At 37.2% G+C, this 18,220-nt stretch overlaps 1 protein-coding gene across 2 annotated transcripts; it reads right to left on the bottom strand.

Annotated features, from left to right (window-relative positions):
- Nucleotides 1-1,843: 1,843 nt before the first annotated feature.
- LOC121425240 (hybrid signal transduction histidine kinase L-like) lies at nt 1,844-13,469 on the bottom strand. Of its 2 annotated transcripts, none has more exons than XM_041621258.1 (4): nt 13,167-13,469; nt 8,297-8,915; nt 6,328-6,553; nt 1,844-3,214 (listed from the first exon to the last, which is right to left on the bottom strand). In XM_041621258.1, exons 2-4 carry the CDS (start codon nt 8,899-8,901, stop codon nt 2,948-2,950), a joined length of 1,098 nt encoding a protein of 365 aa, XP_041477192.1. In that variant the 5' UTR covers nt 8,902-8,915; nt 13,167-13,469; the 3' UTR covers nt 1,844-2,947. The 2 variants fall into 2 exon arrangements, with proteins under 2 accessions (XP_041477192.1, XP_041477193.1); XM_041621259.1 differs by lacking the exon at nt 13,167-13,469 and adding an exon at nt 9,267-9,368.
- Between the last annotated feature and the right edge of the window lie 4,751 nt (nt 13,470-18,220).

The raw sequence follows: 18,220 nt of genomic DNA, 5'->3' as shown, positions 1-18,220 counted from the left end.
ATAAAATTTATTACTCTTTTATTGACGTCATGCATTTTCCTCTCACAAAACAGAGGATACTTAACACGGCAATCAAAAAAGCAAACTGTGAAAGAATATGATGGGATTCATATACATGTATATTCCGATTCCGTAGTATTAATACTGCTTACAGCACACACATTATACATATGCCTATTGATATTTGCAAAATAACGATGTGGTACACTCTAAATTACAGGGATTTAAAATAAATCCACATGGACTGTAGTAAGGGACCAATTGAATTCCGGATTTAGTTTGAATCCTTAAGATTCATTTTTAAATCTCGAAAGATTTAAATTTAAATCATTTGAGATTTAAATTTAAGTCTTTAGGATTAAAACTAAATCCAGAAATCGATTGGTCCCTAACTACAGTCCATCTGGACTTATTTTAAATCCCTGTAATTTAGAGTGTAAGGTATGGTATTTTATGTGTGTGTGTTTCCATGTATAGCAAGTCCATTTTCTAAGTTCATGCTAAGCAATGTTACTATGTTCCGAAAACAATTTTACGTAGGGCCTACTTTGACAAGAAATATCACTGTTAATCGAGGATTTGATGATTTCATTTGTCATACATCGACTTATGTGAAAGAATATATAAGATAACACCAATCTATGATAACAAAATATCGACACGGCTATCAACCGTTAAATTAACGTCTATTTAATTCATTCATATTTTAGACTATGATAAGAGCTTGTTCCCATAATGTCAAAGTAGGACATGCTTCCATGCATACGACTGAATACACACGTTAAAACATTTTGGGGGGCAAATTTGAACCCCCTAGTTGGGACATCATCTAGTAAGAATTACTATAACTCTAGCACCTCTAGATAGTCAATAAATAAAGTTGGTCCAATTGGCAATTTTTTTAAAACCCGACAAAGTGTATTGTCCCAATAGTACCAATAATTGTATCAATATGAACAATGTTCTTGAAAAGACGGTCATTCCTTTTTAACACAGGGTTTTCCCCCATAATAACAGCCTTATAATTATTGTCTGGAAAAGCTATTGTCAGAAAATGTACCGTTAAATTAATTGCCAGAATCGATTTTCAAACCAATCTGTTATAAACCACACAGAAGATCCAACCAATATATGCACCCATAATAATTCCCATATTACCCAAGTGATATCCAGTGATACGGTCACAATCTTTTGATATCAATATTTACGATACCTTTCGAAAGCCTTTCTCATTACCACAACATTATCATCTGGACTAGCCTCATGGGTCCTGGTAAATGTGATTCCATAATATATAGTACTCGAAAATACATCTTACTTAACACAATCCGTCTTACTCTCAAATAAATATTATTTACAATACTCATATTTAATATATACAAACGTCACTGTATCCATGCATATCTTGATGGAAAAATACATAAGCCCACAAAGAAAAACAGCGTCATGTTCACTCTTTTTGGAGTATTTTGTTTCAGACATTGCATTACTCAAGTGTCTTCTGTTCACCGTATACGCATCTTTTTCAGTTTTGGGAACGAGAAAAAGAGATCAATTCGAATTTTTACAATCCTACTCGACAATATCTCAATTGTGTATACAAACATCAGATTGGTTTGACAAAGAATCTAGCTTGTTCGGTGCGGGATGACGATTTTTATTTCAGTGGGAATATCGTTTCGTGATGTAGGTCTTATTAAATTGATAGCACATTTCAAAAGGATGGATTAAAATTATTCCATCCATATTTATAGTGATATAAAGGTTTTTTATAATTATGTACATTAAATTTCTGCTTTGCAACTGCGAGTACGAAAAAGTACAATAATGTTATCTGTTATAAACCACACAGAAGATCCAACCAATATATGCACCCATAATAATTCCCATATTACCCAAGTGATATCCAGTGATACGGTCACAATCTTTTGATATCAATATTTACGATACCTTTCGAAAGCCTTTCTCATTACCACAACATTATCATCTGGACTAGCCTCATGGGTCCTGGTAAATGTGATTCCATAATATATAGTACTCGAAAATACATCTTACTTAACACAATCCGTCTTACTCTCAAATAAATATTATTTACAATACTCATATTTAATATATACAAACGTCACTGTATCCATGCATATCTTGATGGAAAAATACATAAGCCCACAAAGAAAAACAGCGTCATGTTCACTCTTTTTGGAGTATTTTGTTTCAGACATTGCATTACTCAAGTGTCTTCTGTTCACCGTATACGCATCTTTTTCAGTTTTGGGAACGAGAAAAAGAGATCAATTCGAATTTTTACAATCCTACTCGACAATATCTCAATTGTGTATACAAACATCAGATTGGTTTGACAAAGAATCTAGCTTGTTCGGTGCGGGATGACGATTTTTATTTCAGTGGGAATATCGTTTCGTGATGTAGGTCTTATTAAATTGATAGCACATTTCAAAAGGATGGATTAAAATTATTCCATCCATATTTATAGTGATATAAAGGTTTTTTTATAATTATGTACATTAAATTTCTGCTTTGCAACTGCGAGTACGAAAAAGTACAATAATGTTAAGGACAATCATTGCCGAATACGTAAAAAGTCTTGAATAAAAAACATTGAAGGAAGGATTTTTTTCAACGCTTTTCAGAGTTTTTTATTAAGAAATATTGAGGATCGTGTTAAGAACAAAGTCATTGCCGAATATGTGCTTAAAGTATTTTTTTCAAACTCTTTTATCTAATGTCAGAACTGGGTCAGCAGCTGGGAGTATATCAGATCGAGATAGATGAAGATCGTCAACTGTATGGGTGTATACAAGGGTTAATCGTTGTCGAAGAAAAGAAGCATTTAAAAGATATGGATTTTGTCACGATCAAGTCTTTACAACGGCAAGCAAGACTATTGTGATTTCTTTGCAATAAAAGTTCCAAAATCATGCCACCCACATCACTGTGGCGTGTTGGACTGATACTGTGTAGTGCTCTGGTGCATATAGTCCAACATGAGATCCGGAGTAGGTGTCGACTGTTGTTGCTGCTGCTGCTGTTGCTGCTGAAGCACGTGTTGTTGCGACTGGTGGTGGGGTTGTAGAGGTTGCAAGGTCGTTGTATAGGAGTCGATGGAGCCGGAGCTGACCATCCCGCCGTTGGTCGCCGGTTCGTGGGTCATCTCCATCCCGGGCTGGTGAACGCCACTGTAATCGTGCATTTTTGCCTGTGGTGAAAAGGAGAGAAAGAGAGGGAAAAGACAAAATTAGAAATTGATGATTATTTCTAACACATCACTGTTAATGTACGCAATGCTTGTCTTGATCGGTCTTTGCACAGCCAATTCCTTTTTGTCAGTTTTCCATATATTTTACAGGGTCATGTGGTCTAGTGGTCAGAACATTTGATTCACGATCGGAAGGTTGTGAGTTCAAATCCCAGCTCTGCCATTATCTCCACTTTAACCAAAAAGGCCGGAGAGTAATTTCTGTCGTCTATAACGGTCAGCCACTACAGACGTAAAAATGCTTCATTATGTCAGTTTTGCGTTGATGCAGCATAAAGCTGCTTTGCCGAGTTCCTACGGGAGTTACCTCAACAGAAACAGAAACTTCAGGAAGGTTTATTGCCACAACTTTCGGGTAAACTTCCACCAGAACTAATAACCCAACGGTGCTGTCAAGAGTATCATTACGAAAAGTGGCACGCAAGTGGTGACGAAAAAAAAGCATAGTCGTTTTCGAAGGCAGCATGGTTTCTTCCAAGTCGCAGAGGAAAGTCTTACAAAAAATAGAACCATCATGCACCCTCAAATCATACTGATCTTCTATACCCATTGGCAAATCTCAACCACCATAAATTTTGAACTATTTGACTATTTCCTTACGAACTGCAAGGCCATTCTAGACCTGCAAGCAAATAAACACCTGAAAACAACCCCCCAAAACAACAACAACAAACAAACAGATATATCACTCGCACCATTTTTCTTCTGCCGCCACGCGTTCCTCTACGTGTTTTCCTTTTGCCGTTGATACCCAATGACACAATCTCATGAAACAGTTCCAAATGTAATCTTAATGTACAGTCCTTCCACTGGAGAAGCTCTTCTACCGTATACTTCACCCTATGTCTGGTCGGATCCATTGGAGAAGTCGAGGAAACTTCGGATCAGATGAGAGCATATGGCGTATCCATATGGATCCATGTTAACTTATCTCCAGTTTGCTCACCGAAAACGATAATCAACGCTCAACGCCTAAGATTGTGTTGATGGTTCTGTTATGAAAGATTATTTATTTCCTTATTCAAAGCTCAGGGTTCCGTCCTCTTAGACATTTGCTCGCTCAAAATTCAATGATTCAAATCTGTGACATGTTCGGCTCTTAAAGAACTCTTAAAGCTCCGGAGGCCTCCCAAAAGGACAACATGCATGGGCGTGATAGGTTCATGTTCATTCAAGTATACAAGAATAAATCACCATTGTGCACCGAATACACTGTAAAAACTGTGGTGTTAAAACTGACACCAATTGGTGTTCATAGAGGACCACACCCCGAGGTGTTAAAATATCACCCTAGAGATTGAACATAACACCAAAGAGTGTAAATGTAACAACCATAGGTGTTGTAATAACACCTATAGGTGTAAAACTAACACCACCAATTTAACACCGGTGTAAAATAACTGGTGTGGTTCTATATGTACACCGGTTAACATCACAGTTAACCGGTGTTAACTGGGTAACAACTGGGCGTTGTGGCGTGCGCCTGTAATCCAAGCTGTGGGGAAGTTACAAATTGATGCAGAGGTTCGAAGTTCGAGCCCTGGTCACGTCTTTCGGATGGTGACGTTAAAGGTCGGTCCCAGATGTAAATAATCATATCTGATTGATATACGTATGACAAAACTCAAATACATGCACACACAGTTTTTGCTGTGTAAGCGTCTAGTGAATCCTTTTTGTCCTCAAGTTCTTATTTACATCAGCGAGAAGTTACAAAGGATAATCAGGAATGACAAAAGACAGATAGCCGTGGAACTGAGCGTCAAGACCCGAATGGATGAAAACAAGTTGGGTTGTCACTGAAAATCAAGACTTGTCTGTGATATCTTCATGAATTTGCCACAAGCCGGGCATCGTGGTCGCCGGCATTAGAAGGGGGTAAGACGCAATAATAGTTGAGAGAGTGTGCTGTTGCAGCATTGAGTACACTGGTGACACCGGGATCGTAACGACACTCTGATAGATCGACCCTTGACACATCGAAAACGTAAGAAAACTGATCCTGATATATTTCATTTTTTCATATAAAACATAAGAAAATCAAGAAAGATATGCTGCGCCAAAATTAACGAATGACGACGGCAGATCACCAGGGGCGGAAATCTCTCGCAAATGGTAAGGGGGGCAAGGGGCTGGAAAATTCGACAAGCAAAAAAAGGGTTGTCACCCAAAATTTAAGGTCATTTCGACGAAAATAGATTTGACAAGCAAAAAAAGGTTATCATCCCAAAAGTTAGGTCATCTGGTCCCAAAATAATCTTTTATTTCAATTTTGAATGATGTAATTCTTACCATCATAAAAGACCAAAAAGAGTAGTATTTGATATTGTGTCCCCCTACTATTTTGAGTAGGGGGGACACGTCCCCCCTGGGATTTCCGCCCATGCCGATCACGGATGATACCTGGAAACAAGACGCAAAGAATCTCGTCAGTCATGCATGACGACATCGACGACAATCTTTTTTGGCGTTTGCGGGCAGAAAGCAACTTCAGAGACTGCGTCTAAGACCACTTCAGGGCCCAGTTTTATAGATAGTGATTTGAACGCTTCTTGCATTTTGATTGGCTACTGAGCATCGTTATCATGGTTAAGTTGCCATTGTATGGCAAAATGATTTGAGAAGTTTATTGTATGCAGCGAGGCCCAAGTAATTACATGACTTGATAAACTCCAAAAAAATATGTTAAGTTTTTTTCTTAGAATGTGACTCGATAAATTGGGCATCAGATGCCGAATGTAAAATGAGTATCCGACTCATACTCCAATTCCCATAGAAATAAATCATACCATGTTATACTCTCAAACAAATTAGTCAAAATGACTTGATAAAAAAGTCAGATATGTATTCTTATTGTCAGTTTGCTTTTGGTGAATTCTGACTATTTCCTAGTGGACTTTGACTAAAACTCAGACATCTTTTTGAAGAAAATTGAATGAAATAAAAATTATGTCTAAAGATAAGAACTGCACCATCTGACTACTAATCTAGTAATTTTGACTAGCTTATTCTTAAAGTTCTATAAATGAACGTGTAAATAAAATGTATAATACCTTTTCGCGTGCCCAGATGAATCCCCTGGCCCTAGCCCAGTGATAGTACGCCCCTCCAGCCGTCGGCAACCGTGTCGTCATCGTCAGCGTCTCTTCGAGGTCGTTGATATACTCGATGGCGAAGCGAAGAGCCTGGATCTTCGACATCTTCTTTCCCGGTTGCTTGCGATGGGCTAACTTGACACGGAGCGTCTCGAAAGCGTTGTTCATGTCGCGCATGCGTGATCTGGATCGGTGCAATCAATATCAGAAACAGAAAATACAATGGTATCACTTTTGTTCCAGATAAAAATTAATGAATTTTTGTATCGTTATCACATTTTTATCATTTTTTTCTTACAAAAGTCCGTTCTTAAACCTCATAAATATATGTAAGGCATTAAGAGACGTCACTCCGATGTGGTAAGCGCTATAAAAGGGTTGATTGTCTTAATATTATATCCTTACGAGCGAGCGTAGCAAGCGAGGGAATTAAATGAATAAATAAATAAATGTATAAAAAAAGTGCAATTTCATGATCAAACTACACTTTAGGCCAAAGATATCTGGTAAAATGTTTTTATTCACCCTATCTGCCAAAGGTTTATTGTCAATATGTCTAGTGCCAATTCGTCCAATTACCAACTCTTCTATCATTTAGTCTACCATCAGTTCGTCCACTATCCACATGGTCTAATTGCCATTTCGTCCACTCACCATTTCGTCTAATAAACAGTCGGTCTAATAGACATTAAGTCCACATACCATTTGGTCTAACTGGACCAAGTGTCAATTGCATTATGGGCGAAATGAATGAAAATGAAATGGACATTAGACTAATGGTTATGAGACGAAATGTCATAGACGAACTGGTGATTAGACAATGTAAGATTGAACCAAATGGTTGTTACACGAAATGTTGATGGACAGAATGGCATTAGATTAAATGAATGTAGATGAGTTGACGAAATGGTAATAGACAAATTGGCAATATCTACTCTTGCATTTTGTCACATTTGTAATAAAAAACTAATTTATTTTTACTAAAATGAAGTGATCGAGTGAGAGACGAAATGAGTATTATCTCCATATGATTGGTCTCTTGAATAAAAAATATCAATTTGTAAAGCACGTCTCCATTCAATAATATTTATGATCAGTCATTCCGCTACCAAAATGTTAATGATATTTGACATCAATTTCATTTGAATAAAAAAAGTTCTATATAGCGTATACTCTCGCTATATAGTTTTAGTTTTTGAAGGGGGGCTGAATGTGTTTTTTTGGTCATTTATTACAATTTATGGCAAAACAACCATGGTGACTTAGTCCACATTGCAAGTCAAATTATGGATAGTCTCGTTGAATTACGACATCCTTGTTGATTAAAACGATTAAGATCGCATGAAGGGGCTCCCAACTAATTAGGCGCGAGTTTCAAATTGGTGTCTACTGAATAGCTTCGAGATAACATCAAAACGCTTCCATTAAAAGATTTGCTGATATGGACCAAAGTGACAAGATACAAGGCACGGATAGTAGATTAGTGGAGAGGGGCTAGCAGGCGACTGTCTATGTTTAAAGTATCAATCTTCAAATATGAAAGAGCTTTGACATGAAAATGAACCGTTATGGATAATCTCTGTGTTTTTTTTAACGATAAGCCAATATTCCGGAGAAATGGGAAAATGTATTGACAAGAATTCATATAATGCTAAAACTAAATTAGATTTTCGGCTACCGTTTTGAATTTGTCTTGTCCACCTCGTTTATCTTGGATATATTTTGCAAATTTCAAATAGTTTAATATCATCCAAGAAATTCATACAATTCGGTAGAATTCACATGAATAATGAAAAAAAAGTTTAAATATTACTATTTAAATAGAGTACTTATTGATGATAAATATGATATGATGCTAGACTGAAAGCGCCTTTTAGTGGGGAGATTTTATCCTCATAAAGGTATGAATGTAAGTTATATCAAATACCTTTCTCTGTCGCTGGCAGTCTTCCTCTGGAGCAATTCCCTTGTCTTTTCCTCTTCTGACGCGAACTCGTCCGGACTACCGACGGGAATGCACCCGGTCTCGTTATGCTCGCCGCCCGATGAGATGCCTCCATTAGCAGACGATGAGGTGAGCATCTCCGAAATATTATGGCCTGTATTTCCCGCCATTGAGTCGTGGAGGGTGACGATGCCGCCGCGGGAGTAGGGTTGATGTTGAAGATCGTGATGCTGCCCGATAGACGCGGCTGACGACGGGCTGAGTTGCCGGTGGTGGCGATGTTGCTGCTGTTGCTGCTGCTGTTGATACCCTTGGCAGTTCTCGTATTGCATCTGTTGATGGTGATGGTGGTGGAAATGGTGATTGGAAAACTGTTGTTGATGGTGTTGCTGCTGTTGTTGGTGCCGTGGTTGCGGAGGGCTTGTATCGCCTGAAGGGCAGAGTTGTGAGTTGACTCCAGGGGTTGCGGGACATTCAGTCTCCGAAATGCCATTCAGCTGATCTTCGGCCAGAGGACTTTGCTGTAAGGCAGCATCATCATCTTCTTGCTCCTGCTTTAGCAACATTGTCTCCTCCATGGTAATCATATAGCTTGATCAACCTGTTGGGATATGATTGGAATGAACATCAGCAATGATACTAGAATTAATAACTCTCTTAATTACATCACATAATGATATTTTTTGGTCACCCCAAAGAAGATGAGGCTGAATTGAAATTAGTTTTAAATCACAAATGTTTTCAGATATTTCTCGGTGTATTATGATGGTGTTGGGGGTCCCCTACAACCCCTTCCATCCCCTCTCCCCACCCCCTCTCTAAACTTCTCTATTTCTATTTTATAAAGACAACATGTACGACACATAATCTGTCGAGTGTCTATATGGATCCAAAATAACACACACACAAAAACAAATACAACAAAATAATCGAAATTCCTCAAGCCACTTACGTGAAGAAACCGTACTGCAAACGGCAAAGGAAATAGTTACCATGACTTTCTACTACTATAGCTCCTCCAGCGATTTTTCATTTCTGAATCAGTCCATTACTCCCACCCTATCAGAAAGTATCCACCCCATCCGCCTTCCACTAAATTGATATATTCGAATAACGCAAACCTAGCATGTACTTTTTATTCTTTCCCTTGATATATTCCTTTTCATTTTAATATCCCCTTTTTTCTGCTCCCTGACCTTGATTTTTAGCTCGGAGGGAAATTCGAAAAGATACGAGGCAAGCGAGGATGCATCGCCAGTCAATCTCCCAAACTTGAAAAAGAGAGCGCGCATCACCTCGTCAAATTATACGGCGATTAGATGACGAAAATGCCCTACAATGCCCGCGGTCAAAATCATATTTTTGCGAGCGATGTCTGCTAGCCCTTGAGGCCTGCTTCAAAGTCACTGCACTATTTTGTTTTAAAAATTGCGCAAGTCGATATAACGAACATCAATCTGCGTCTGAATTTTTTTTTTCTTTCATTTATATTGTTTCGCCAACGAGAAAGTTTACTTTTTCAAGCTCTTTTTTTTATGCACAGTCTTGTTCTTTCAGTCGGCAGGTAGCTGAAAAGTTGAGTGGTTCGAATGTAATTGATTATTGAAATAAGATTTTTTGTTTTGATTTTTAGGTATAACTTTTTACATTTTTTTATGATTCTTCTTGTTTCAACTTACATCGTATTATAGAATAAAGGATCAGAAAAGGCTTGTTTTCTTGCTGTCTCTTCCATACTATTGATCCGATATTCAATATTTTGTTCTTTTTTGTGAATTTAACTCTTTGTATAACGTTGACATATGATATTTATTTTAATTTCATGGTGTATGTTACCTGATAACACGCTTTATTCAACGTAGGGCGTACACTATTCAACTGTTAAGAAGAATATATAGGGATGGAAATAGCCCGACTGATAAACGCGATACCCCGCGTCCCTCCACCCAATAATTAAAAAAAAAAACATATTATACATAAAGGAAAGGATATCAAAGCCTAAAATGTTGATCAGGCTCTTAAAAAGTAGTCTATAGAGAACATTGAAATCATAATATTTGAGCCCCTCAATCAGGAGGGGGTTGGGATGGCGCAGGACGGCCGTCGCTGTGATTCCCCCCCCCCCCCATTATTGGTTATAAGTAAACATGAGAATATCGAGAGGGGAAAGAGGTGGAAATGGAATGAAAAGGCTGTAGCTTATGAGCCAATAAATTTTTCCCAGTTTTTTTTATCCTCACACATGCCTCTATCCAAAAGCCCCGGCACACCGCACCTGTGTTTATAACGTTCGTGGGTGGGGGGGGGGGTATGGAGTATTTATTTTTTCAGAAATGTAGATAATTACGGTTGATGGCCCGGGCATAAACAATCAGAGTTAAGGAGTGGGAACTATCTGATTTTTACATCGATTCGAAATCATATCGAGAAAAGTGCATTTGGTGGTGATTTTTTTTACCTGATTGCTAAGAAAGCATGAATGCTTGTAAGTTACCAACCAGAGGACCGACGGCTTAAATTCCTCTCCGAAGGGCCTTGTACTAAGGATTAATGCCTTACCAAAGGGCACTAGCGCACTAAGTGGGAATCAAACCCGGGTCATACGAATACAAATCCCCCCGCTCTACCGATTGAGCTTTAATGTTGTAAGCGAGTGCCCATGGCATGCATGAGCCGTAGCCTCAATGGGCGTGGGGCCATGCCCATCACACCCCGTGATTGTACCCCATTCCCTTTTGTGCCCCCCCCCCCCACGTTCAGGTGACCAATTAAAACATGGAGTAATTATATGTGCCGCCCTTTAATCAAACACCTCCATGTACTAATTCAGCTTGCGAGAATTCGGACTCGAATTACCTATCCCACCCAACCAATTTATTTTGTTTATTTCACATTGGGAGCTCGACATCAGATAGAGTTTCCATTATCGGTTATCCTCCTTCGGTTTGTTATTTGAACCGATAACGTATATTGCGTAATCTAGCGCTTAATTGTGTAAAAAGAATTCGATTTCATTTACTGTAGTCTGTAAACACAGGCATTGTTTTGCCATTTGTTTCACCACCCCACCCCCTTCAACAAGACAACTTCAGTTAGTTTATAAGAGTTTTATTTGACTCTTTCTACAAAACCAAGAAAAGGGGGCTGAACGATGAAAGAAAAAGTTTGCAGTCATTTGAATATTGAAATTTCTTTTTTCCGGAAAATATTTTAGGGCGTTTTTTTTCTTCTTTCAGCCACATGAAATAATAACAATTATATATTTTCAAATTGGTGCGCACAGAATAGCACAACTTAAAGGAGTATGAAATATAATTTCTATACAATATATGGATAAAAATCTGTATGAATATATTTTTGGGCCAATATCTATATGAGAAATATAGTGAAACCATTATTATTTCAAAATGAAAAACAATCACGTAATTGGAACTCTCATTTGCATAAAATTTGATTTTGATAATGTAGTTATTGTAATTGACTTCACAGTAATATTCTATAGGGTCCCGTTACACAGAGTTTAGAGATTGATCGTAAGCTTGATTTTCACGACATTACAATCAATCGTAAAGATATTCTTCTACGATGATGGTTAAGGTTTGTGTTATAGGCCCCTGATCATGGTTCCTACTAAAAATAATCGTTGTTCAGATCGATTTAAAAAAAAACGGAATAAGAAAAAGAAGAAGAAGTAGTAGGAGGAGAAGAAAAAGTACGAACGAGAAGGAGAAGAAGAAGAAGAAGAAGAAGGAAAAAAGGAGAGGGAGGAGTAGGAGAAGAGGAAGAAGATGAAGGAGGAGGAAGAGAAGAAGGAGGAGGAGGAGAAGAAGAATAAAAAATAGCACACACTTTTGAGATATCTGTTAACTGAAAAAAAAATAATTAATATCTTGTGGAGATCAATAGTAACATGTTGTAGTATTATGTCATGAAATTAGGAAAATGTTACTGGTCTCTTTTTTAGGGTGCATTTTTCAGGGCTTCATTTTTGCAATATATCACAGGCACGGGTGACATAAGGACTTTGCAGTTCAGACTTTAAAGAAATTCAAATCAGTGTTAATTAACCAATAGCTTTAAAGGGTGTAACTCTCTAAACTATATAGCAATTTCCTAATTACCAAACAGACGAGGAGCTCATAGCTCACCCATGATGACAGTAAGATAAGATGGGAGATAAAAGTCGAATTAGAGGCACGCGATAGTGGAACGCGCCAAGGCCGACTGGTTTATTTGGTATAAGCGGTAGGTCATCGGTGGAATAGATGCCCTCAACTCACCGGTCTAGTCCTTGTGATTGGCCTCACCTGCGTGCGACAGTTAGATCATCTTATCAAGAATCCTTTGTCTCCTCTTACCATCGAAACACTGCATTTATCATTTCTAAACTGCTTTATTTTGAAATATAAACGGTAAACACTATTCATTGTCTCTTCTTTTTTCACCCATGTCCATCAACGTGCATTTCATTTCTAAAGTCAAATTTATCGCATGCACTGAGTTGACGTCATTTTGGCGCCAGATTTTCGGACCACACAGTTCTGCCTCAAACTTATCATATAGGCCTAGTTGCTGTAATATGAGGATAAAAGTTTAAATGTTTATCTAATCAAGACTTTTTAAAGAACATGCTCAACTTTGTTAGCAGAGCATCTTTACACCATTCTTTCCAGCTGAAAGGAATTCTGGAGAGTTTATAATAATTGTTATTGATCATGATGGTGCTGACATGACACGAGTTACAGTCATCTAACAGAACTTTTCGGAAAAAAACATTATACCAATAATAAAGGATAAATAAAAAAATCATGAAAACTGTATTGAATAATGACAAAATGTATTATATACTCACTTTAAAGATCAACTTAACACTTTCTGCAAACAATTACAACTGATGGTTTGAGCTATCTACCCTGGATGACACAGCAATGAAGAAGTGTTTGTCGCCTGCTGACCTTGGCGGCGGCGGATCCTCTGTCTTCAGCGTTAGAACTAAGCAGAATTAATTTCCTTGCGACCAGTAGGCCTACTCGTTTTGCCTTCCACAACTGAGCCGGGTTGAAGTTTCGACGAGGTGCAAGATGTCCTCCAGTAACGGGATGCGATGCGAAAGATGGATGATGTTATGTAACAAAGAGTGTGGTTGCAAAGGGAGAAGTTGGTAGACGCAGAGCAAATATGAGAGATCAAAAGTTGGGGAAAGGACTCCAAGGCCACGCCCTTTCTTCTTTCTTCCAGCCAATGAGGCGCAAGAGTGATAATGATTGACATGCAGCGCGACGCTTTGTCGCAGAAAGATTTACCGGTATAGTCGCCGAGATTATGAGGATTTGTGTTCTATACATTTTATATTAGAAAGGTGGTAGTGATGCCTGCCTGCTGATATAGCCGTCGCATTCATTTCCATTACCAATTATAAATTCTCGCATTGATCAACAATCTCATCAAAGTCAGCATCAGAAGCATCATCAGAGCTTTCATTGTTGCAATCAACATTATTATCATCATTTCCACCGTCGTCATCATCATCATTTAAATTTTCAACATCACCATCGCCGTCATAATCATCATCACCTTTTACATCACCACCATCATAATCATCGAAATTTTCAACATCATCATCAACAACGACAAAATAAATATCGTCATCATCCTTTTCTAATCACTCCTACTTCTCCATCGTTTCCTTCTTCATCCTCTTTATACGCATCACCATTCTGGTGTAACCCCTTTTTCGCCCTCTTCCACAAACTCCTCCTTCATCCCAAGAGGTATTTGAACAAATTGCAAATAAACCAAAAGGATTTTGTCAGTTTTGTAGTTACCTGTGCAATAGACATAACGGTTTTATGCCGAATGGCTACAAAACGCTACATACATTCATTACTCCAAAATGGAAAGCTACAAAGGTATAGGCGGAGGATGGCGAGGAGGGGTATCGATCGGTAAAGGAGGGAGGGGGCACTGGATTATCTCGCCTTTCAATCTCATTGCTAAAAATTAATGTAGTGTGAGGGCAAAGGGGGAGATGGATGGTAGTTCCAGAGGTTGCGCGCTCTGTAATACAAATGATGCAAGTCCCAATTTTCAGTATCTATCTTTCTTTCTAATTGTCAGTCCTTTGTCCCTAATGGTTTTAATTCTGTATGCCAATAGAGATGGCAATTTTCTTGGTTTTCCCGACTCCCGAGTTTCGCATTACTGATTTTTTTTTATCCATTTCCTTTAAGTGTCCCACTTACACCCATTTTACCCTATGATACGATAGGAATATGCTGATGTTTCATGCTGTGAATCCCAGTCCTGAAAATTCAATTTTCCGTCCTATTCATTATACGAGCCCGAAGAATTGAGGGGGGGGGGGGGGTAGGGCACCGTTTTGTCAAAGATTTGACCATTTGGTCGTTACAAGTGTGTAACGACCAAAACCTTTTTAGGAGGCAGACATGGCGTATGGGCCAAAATTTTTACAAAGCTGCGAGTTAGCAAAGCGTGCAAGCAAAAATTTTGACCTATATTTGATAAGAAAAATGTAATTTGTGATAGATTTTTTAAAACTTAATATTCAGAGTATGATATCATATTTCATCCACCCCTTTTTATTTCATATTCATTCTATTCTTCCTAATGTTATCAGTCATTAAATTTTCAGGGAGGGGTCCATGGCCCAAAGCCACCTCCCCCCATCTGTATGCCAATGCACAGAGTTATGACGGGTCGATGTTTTACTTTCGAGAAAACTGTGATAACAAGAAAAAAAAATACCATCACAAATCATCTTATTCTGTTATTCATCTTCATCGTGTTTGTGTCTCCCTTTTCTTTCCTCCTCTCTCTGTATCATTGTTTTCGTTTTATTAAGACATGATTTTTATTTCTTTCTTGCGCTTCTTTTCTTCTTTCTTCGATGGCCATCCTTTATCCTCTTAATTTTTATTTCTCTTTTCTATAATAATTCATATGCACTCTAAAAGATACTGGATAAAAATGCTAAATGGGGGTAATTATGTGTCCAACCAACATTGGGCATTTCTTTTGGCCATTTTTATTTATCCAGTGTGATGAAAATTTTGCCCATTCTAAAATAATTGCTGCTTATTTTTTTAAACCTTACTGGACAATATGCTTCTCGCATTGGGTAAAATACTGCCTAAAATTGGTTGGACACATAATTACCCTCATGGAGCATTTTCCCCAATATTGTTTAGAGTGTAGATGAATTATTATAGAAAAAGAAATAAAAATTAAGAGGATAAAAGATTAGTGACGAATTACCCTCGCGCTGTTTAAAATTTTACCCAATATTTTTTACAGTGCACGAAACGTAAGGTATTCTTTTTTTTCTCCCGGTTCATTAAAACCTATAATACACAATGTTTCAGAGAGAGTACGATTTCGGACACAAAGACTCTGAAATATCGGCTCCGAGAATAATGTTGTAATCTGGTAATTTATAATTTAATTTTCTTCAGTTTAACGAGTTCAAATAGTAGATAATGTTGATTTCAAGCTATCAAATCACAATTAAAAGCAAATACTTAATTGAAATTTGTATTCAAACTCATGTGTCATGTATTCATTTCAGAAATCATATTCATTCATTTCCAACAGAAAAAACAATACGTAATCTTTACACACATCAGTTATAGTATATAACTACAGTATACTGTAGTTTTATATACATGTATAATTATCTGATAATTAGCCAATAATGAAGAAAGAATGATAATGTTACATTAAATGAAGGCATGTGCATTTGGTGAAAAAATATTATTACCCATATTTTGTTTTAAACAAAACAAATATACATCAGGGTGTTGATTATTAAGGAGTGATAAATTACCCAATCAAATTGAATGATTTCAGAAACTTGTAAATTTGTCATCAGAAAAAGATTTATGGAACCGGTGTCACACGGGTATACTTGGTAATCTCTCGTGTAATACGTCAATGGTAGCAGGACGAACATTCGAAATTTGTTTGATAAAAATGAAGAAAATAACAGCCACAAAATTTGAATTCGAACTTTAGATACAGAGACCTTTACCTGTGATAAAGTATCATCGAAACATTGCATATGTATGACAAGCTAAGATTTGGAAAAAGTACTCGTCCCCTCTCGATAGCATTTAACTCAATAATCTGATGCTATCCTCTTATTTATCTCGAGGCAGTGTAAGAACTGCTGTTCGCGTCTCGCATCATAACTTCATTTTCTTGCCTACGATTAGTAAATAATGCATTTAGTTCACTCATTAGTAAAAACTAATGCAAAATAAATAAATAATGCCATGTTATCGATGGTTTTCTTATTACTTGAAGGATATTAAACGGAGATAGTGCCAGGACATAACACTATCGCATTTTAACCGTGTATTTTATTTCATGTATTTTATTTCTACTATACTCCTTTGTCAGTTAAATATCATTATTTTAGAGAAGGAAAATTAAGAATGGAGAAGAAGACTTTAGGAAGAAGATGAAGGGGAGGAAAAAGAGAAAAGATAAAGAGAAGAAGAAGAAGGAGAGAGAGAAAAAAACCCAAAGAAGTTGAAGAAAAGGAAGAGGAAGAAAAAAAACGAAAAGATATAAAAAAAGGGGAAAAAGTAAGGAAAGAGAAAAAGAAGAGGAAAGGGTTGGCGATGACAAAAAAATATGCATTTTATCAGACATGCATGGTTGCAATATTTGTTTCATTTTCAAAGGCTTATACTTAATCAAAATATAACACATCCTTTCCTCCAAATTTCTCCGGTTTACGTATTTAATTTTTGTCTTGAAAGGTATACCTGCTTTTTATATTTCAAATTTTCTCCAATTTATTTTTAAAGGACAAGTCCACCCTAACTAAAAAAATTGATTGGAATAAAAAGAGAAAATCCAACAAGCGTAACACTGAAAATTTCATCAAAATCGGATGTAAAATAAGAAAGTATGACATTTTAAAGTTTCGCTTAATTCCAAGCCTGGTCGGTATGCAAATGAGGAGACTGATGACGTCATCAACTCGCTATTTCTTTTGTATTTTATTATATGAAATATGAAATATTCTCATTTTCTCCTAATTGTCAAGTGAAACAGTGATTAACTCCTCCTTCAACATATGGAGTTAGCATTGTTTAATACTATATGGTCCAGTCAAGTCGGTCCCTATTTTCAAATCTGTAAAAAAAGGAAATATTGTACAATTCAAACAATAAAAAAAGGTGAGTGATGGACACCATCGACTGATTGCAATTGCATGTCGATGAGTTGTGCATATCACTGTTTTGTGAAAAATAAGCGAAACTTTAAAATGCCATAACTTTCTTACTTTACATCCGTTTTTGATGAAATTTTCAGTGTTTTGCACGTTTGATTTTCTCTATTTATTCAAATCAACATTTTGCTGGGTTGGACTTTACCTTTATTAATTTAACTCCACTGTTTAACGATTAAAAAACATTTTCACTTCTCTGGCTTTTCTTATTAATGTTTACACTTTCATCCTATTAAGTCCCCCCATCCTGTGCCCCCACTCTATATTACCCCAGTTTGTTTGTATGTCTGTTTCAGCCTCTCAAAATTTACTGATTTTTTTTAAAGAGATAACTCTTGCTTCCGCAAAGAATGCGATTAAATAATACCAGCCATGGGATCAAGGCATATAACCAACAAGCTACGGTATCTCCCCTTTCTCTTATCTAGATATGATTCAAATCCTGTCAAATACCGCTGCAATCTAATTATTTGGAAGATAACGGTATCGTTAGAACGCTACCATTGTATTCAGCCCAGGGGGTGCGTTTAATAATTGGACGTAATTAGATGTAAATTGAAATAGGGTTGCGGGGCATATTCACCTTTATACCGCACCTGCATTAGTGGCGTACAGTGTAATCTCATTGCTGAGCATGATTGCGCCGC

Source organism: Lytechinus variegatus, chromosome 12, assembly GCF_018143015.1.
Source record: "Lytechinus variegatus isolate NC3 chromosome 12, Lvar_3.0, whole genome shotgun sequence".
NCBI lineage: Eukaryota > Metazoa > Echinodermata > Echinoidea > Temnopleuroida > Toxopneustidae > Lytechinus > Lytechinus variegatus.
The sequence above is the reverse complement of the archived record's forward strand: the minus strand, read 5'-3'. Positions and strand labels throughout refer to the sequence as shown.

Excerpts from the sequence above, each read along its gene's own strand:
- LOC121425240 (XM_041621258.1), bottom strand. The coding sequence starts at position 8,901 with ATGATTACCATGGAGGAGACAATGTTGCTAAAGCAGGAGCAAGAAGAT. Across the intron at positions 6,554-8,296 it reads ACTGCCAGCGACAGAGAAAG|ATCACGCATGCGCGACATGA; the intron begins GTATTTGATATA and ends GCACCGATCCAG. Across the intron at positions 3,215-6,327 it reads TCATCTGGGCACGCGAAAAG|GCAAAAATGCACGATTACAG; the intron begins GTATTATACATT and ends TTTTCACCACAG.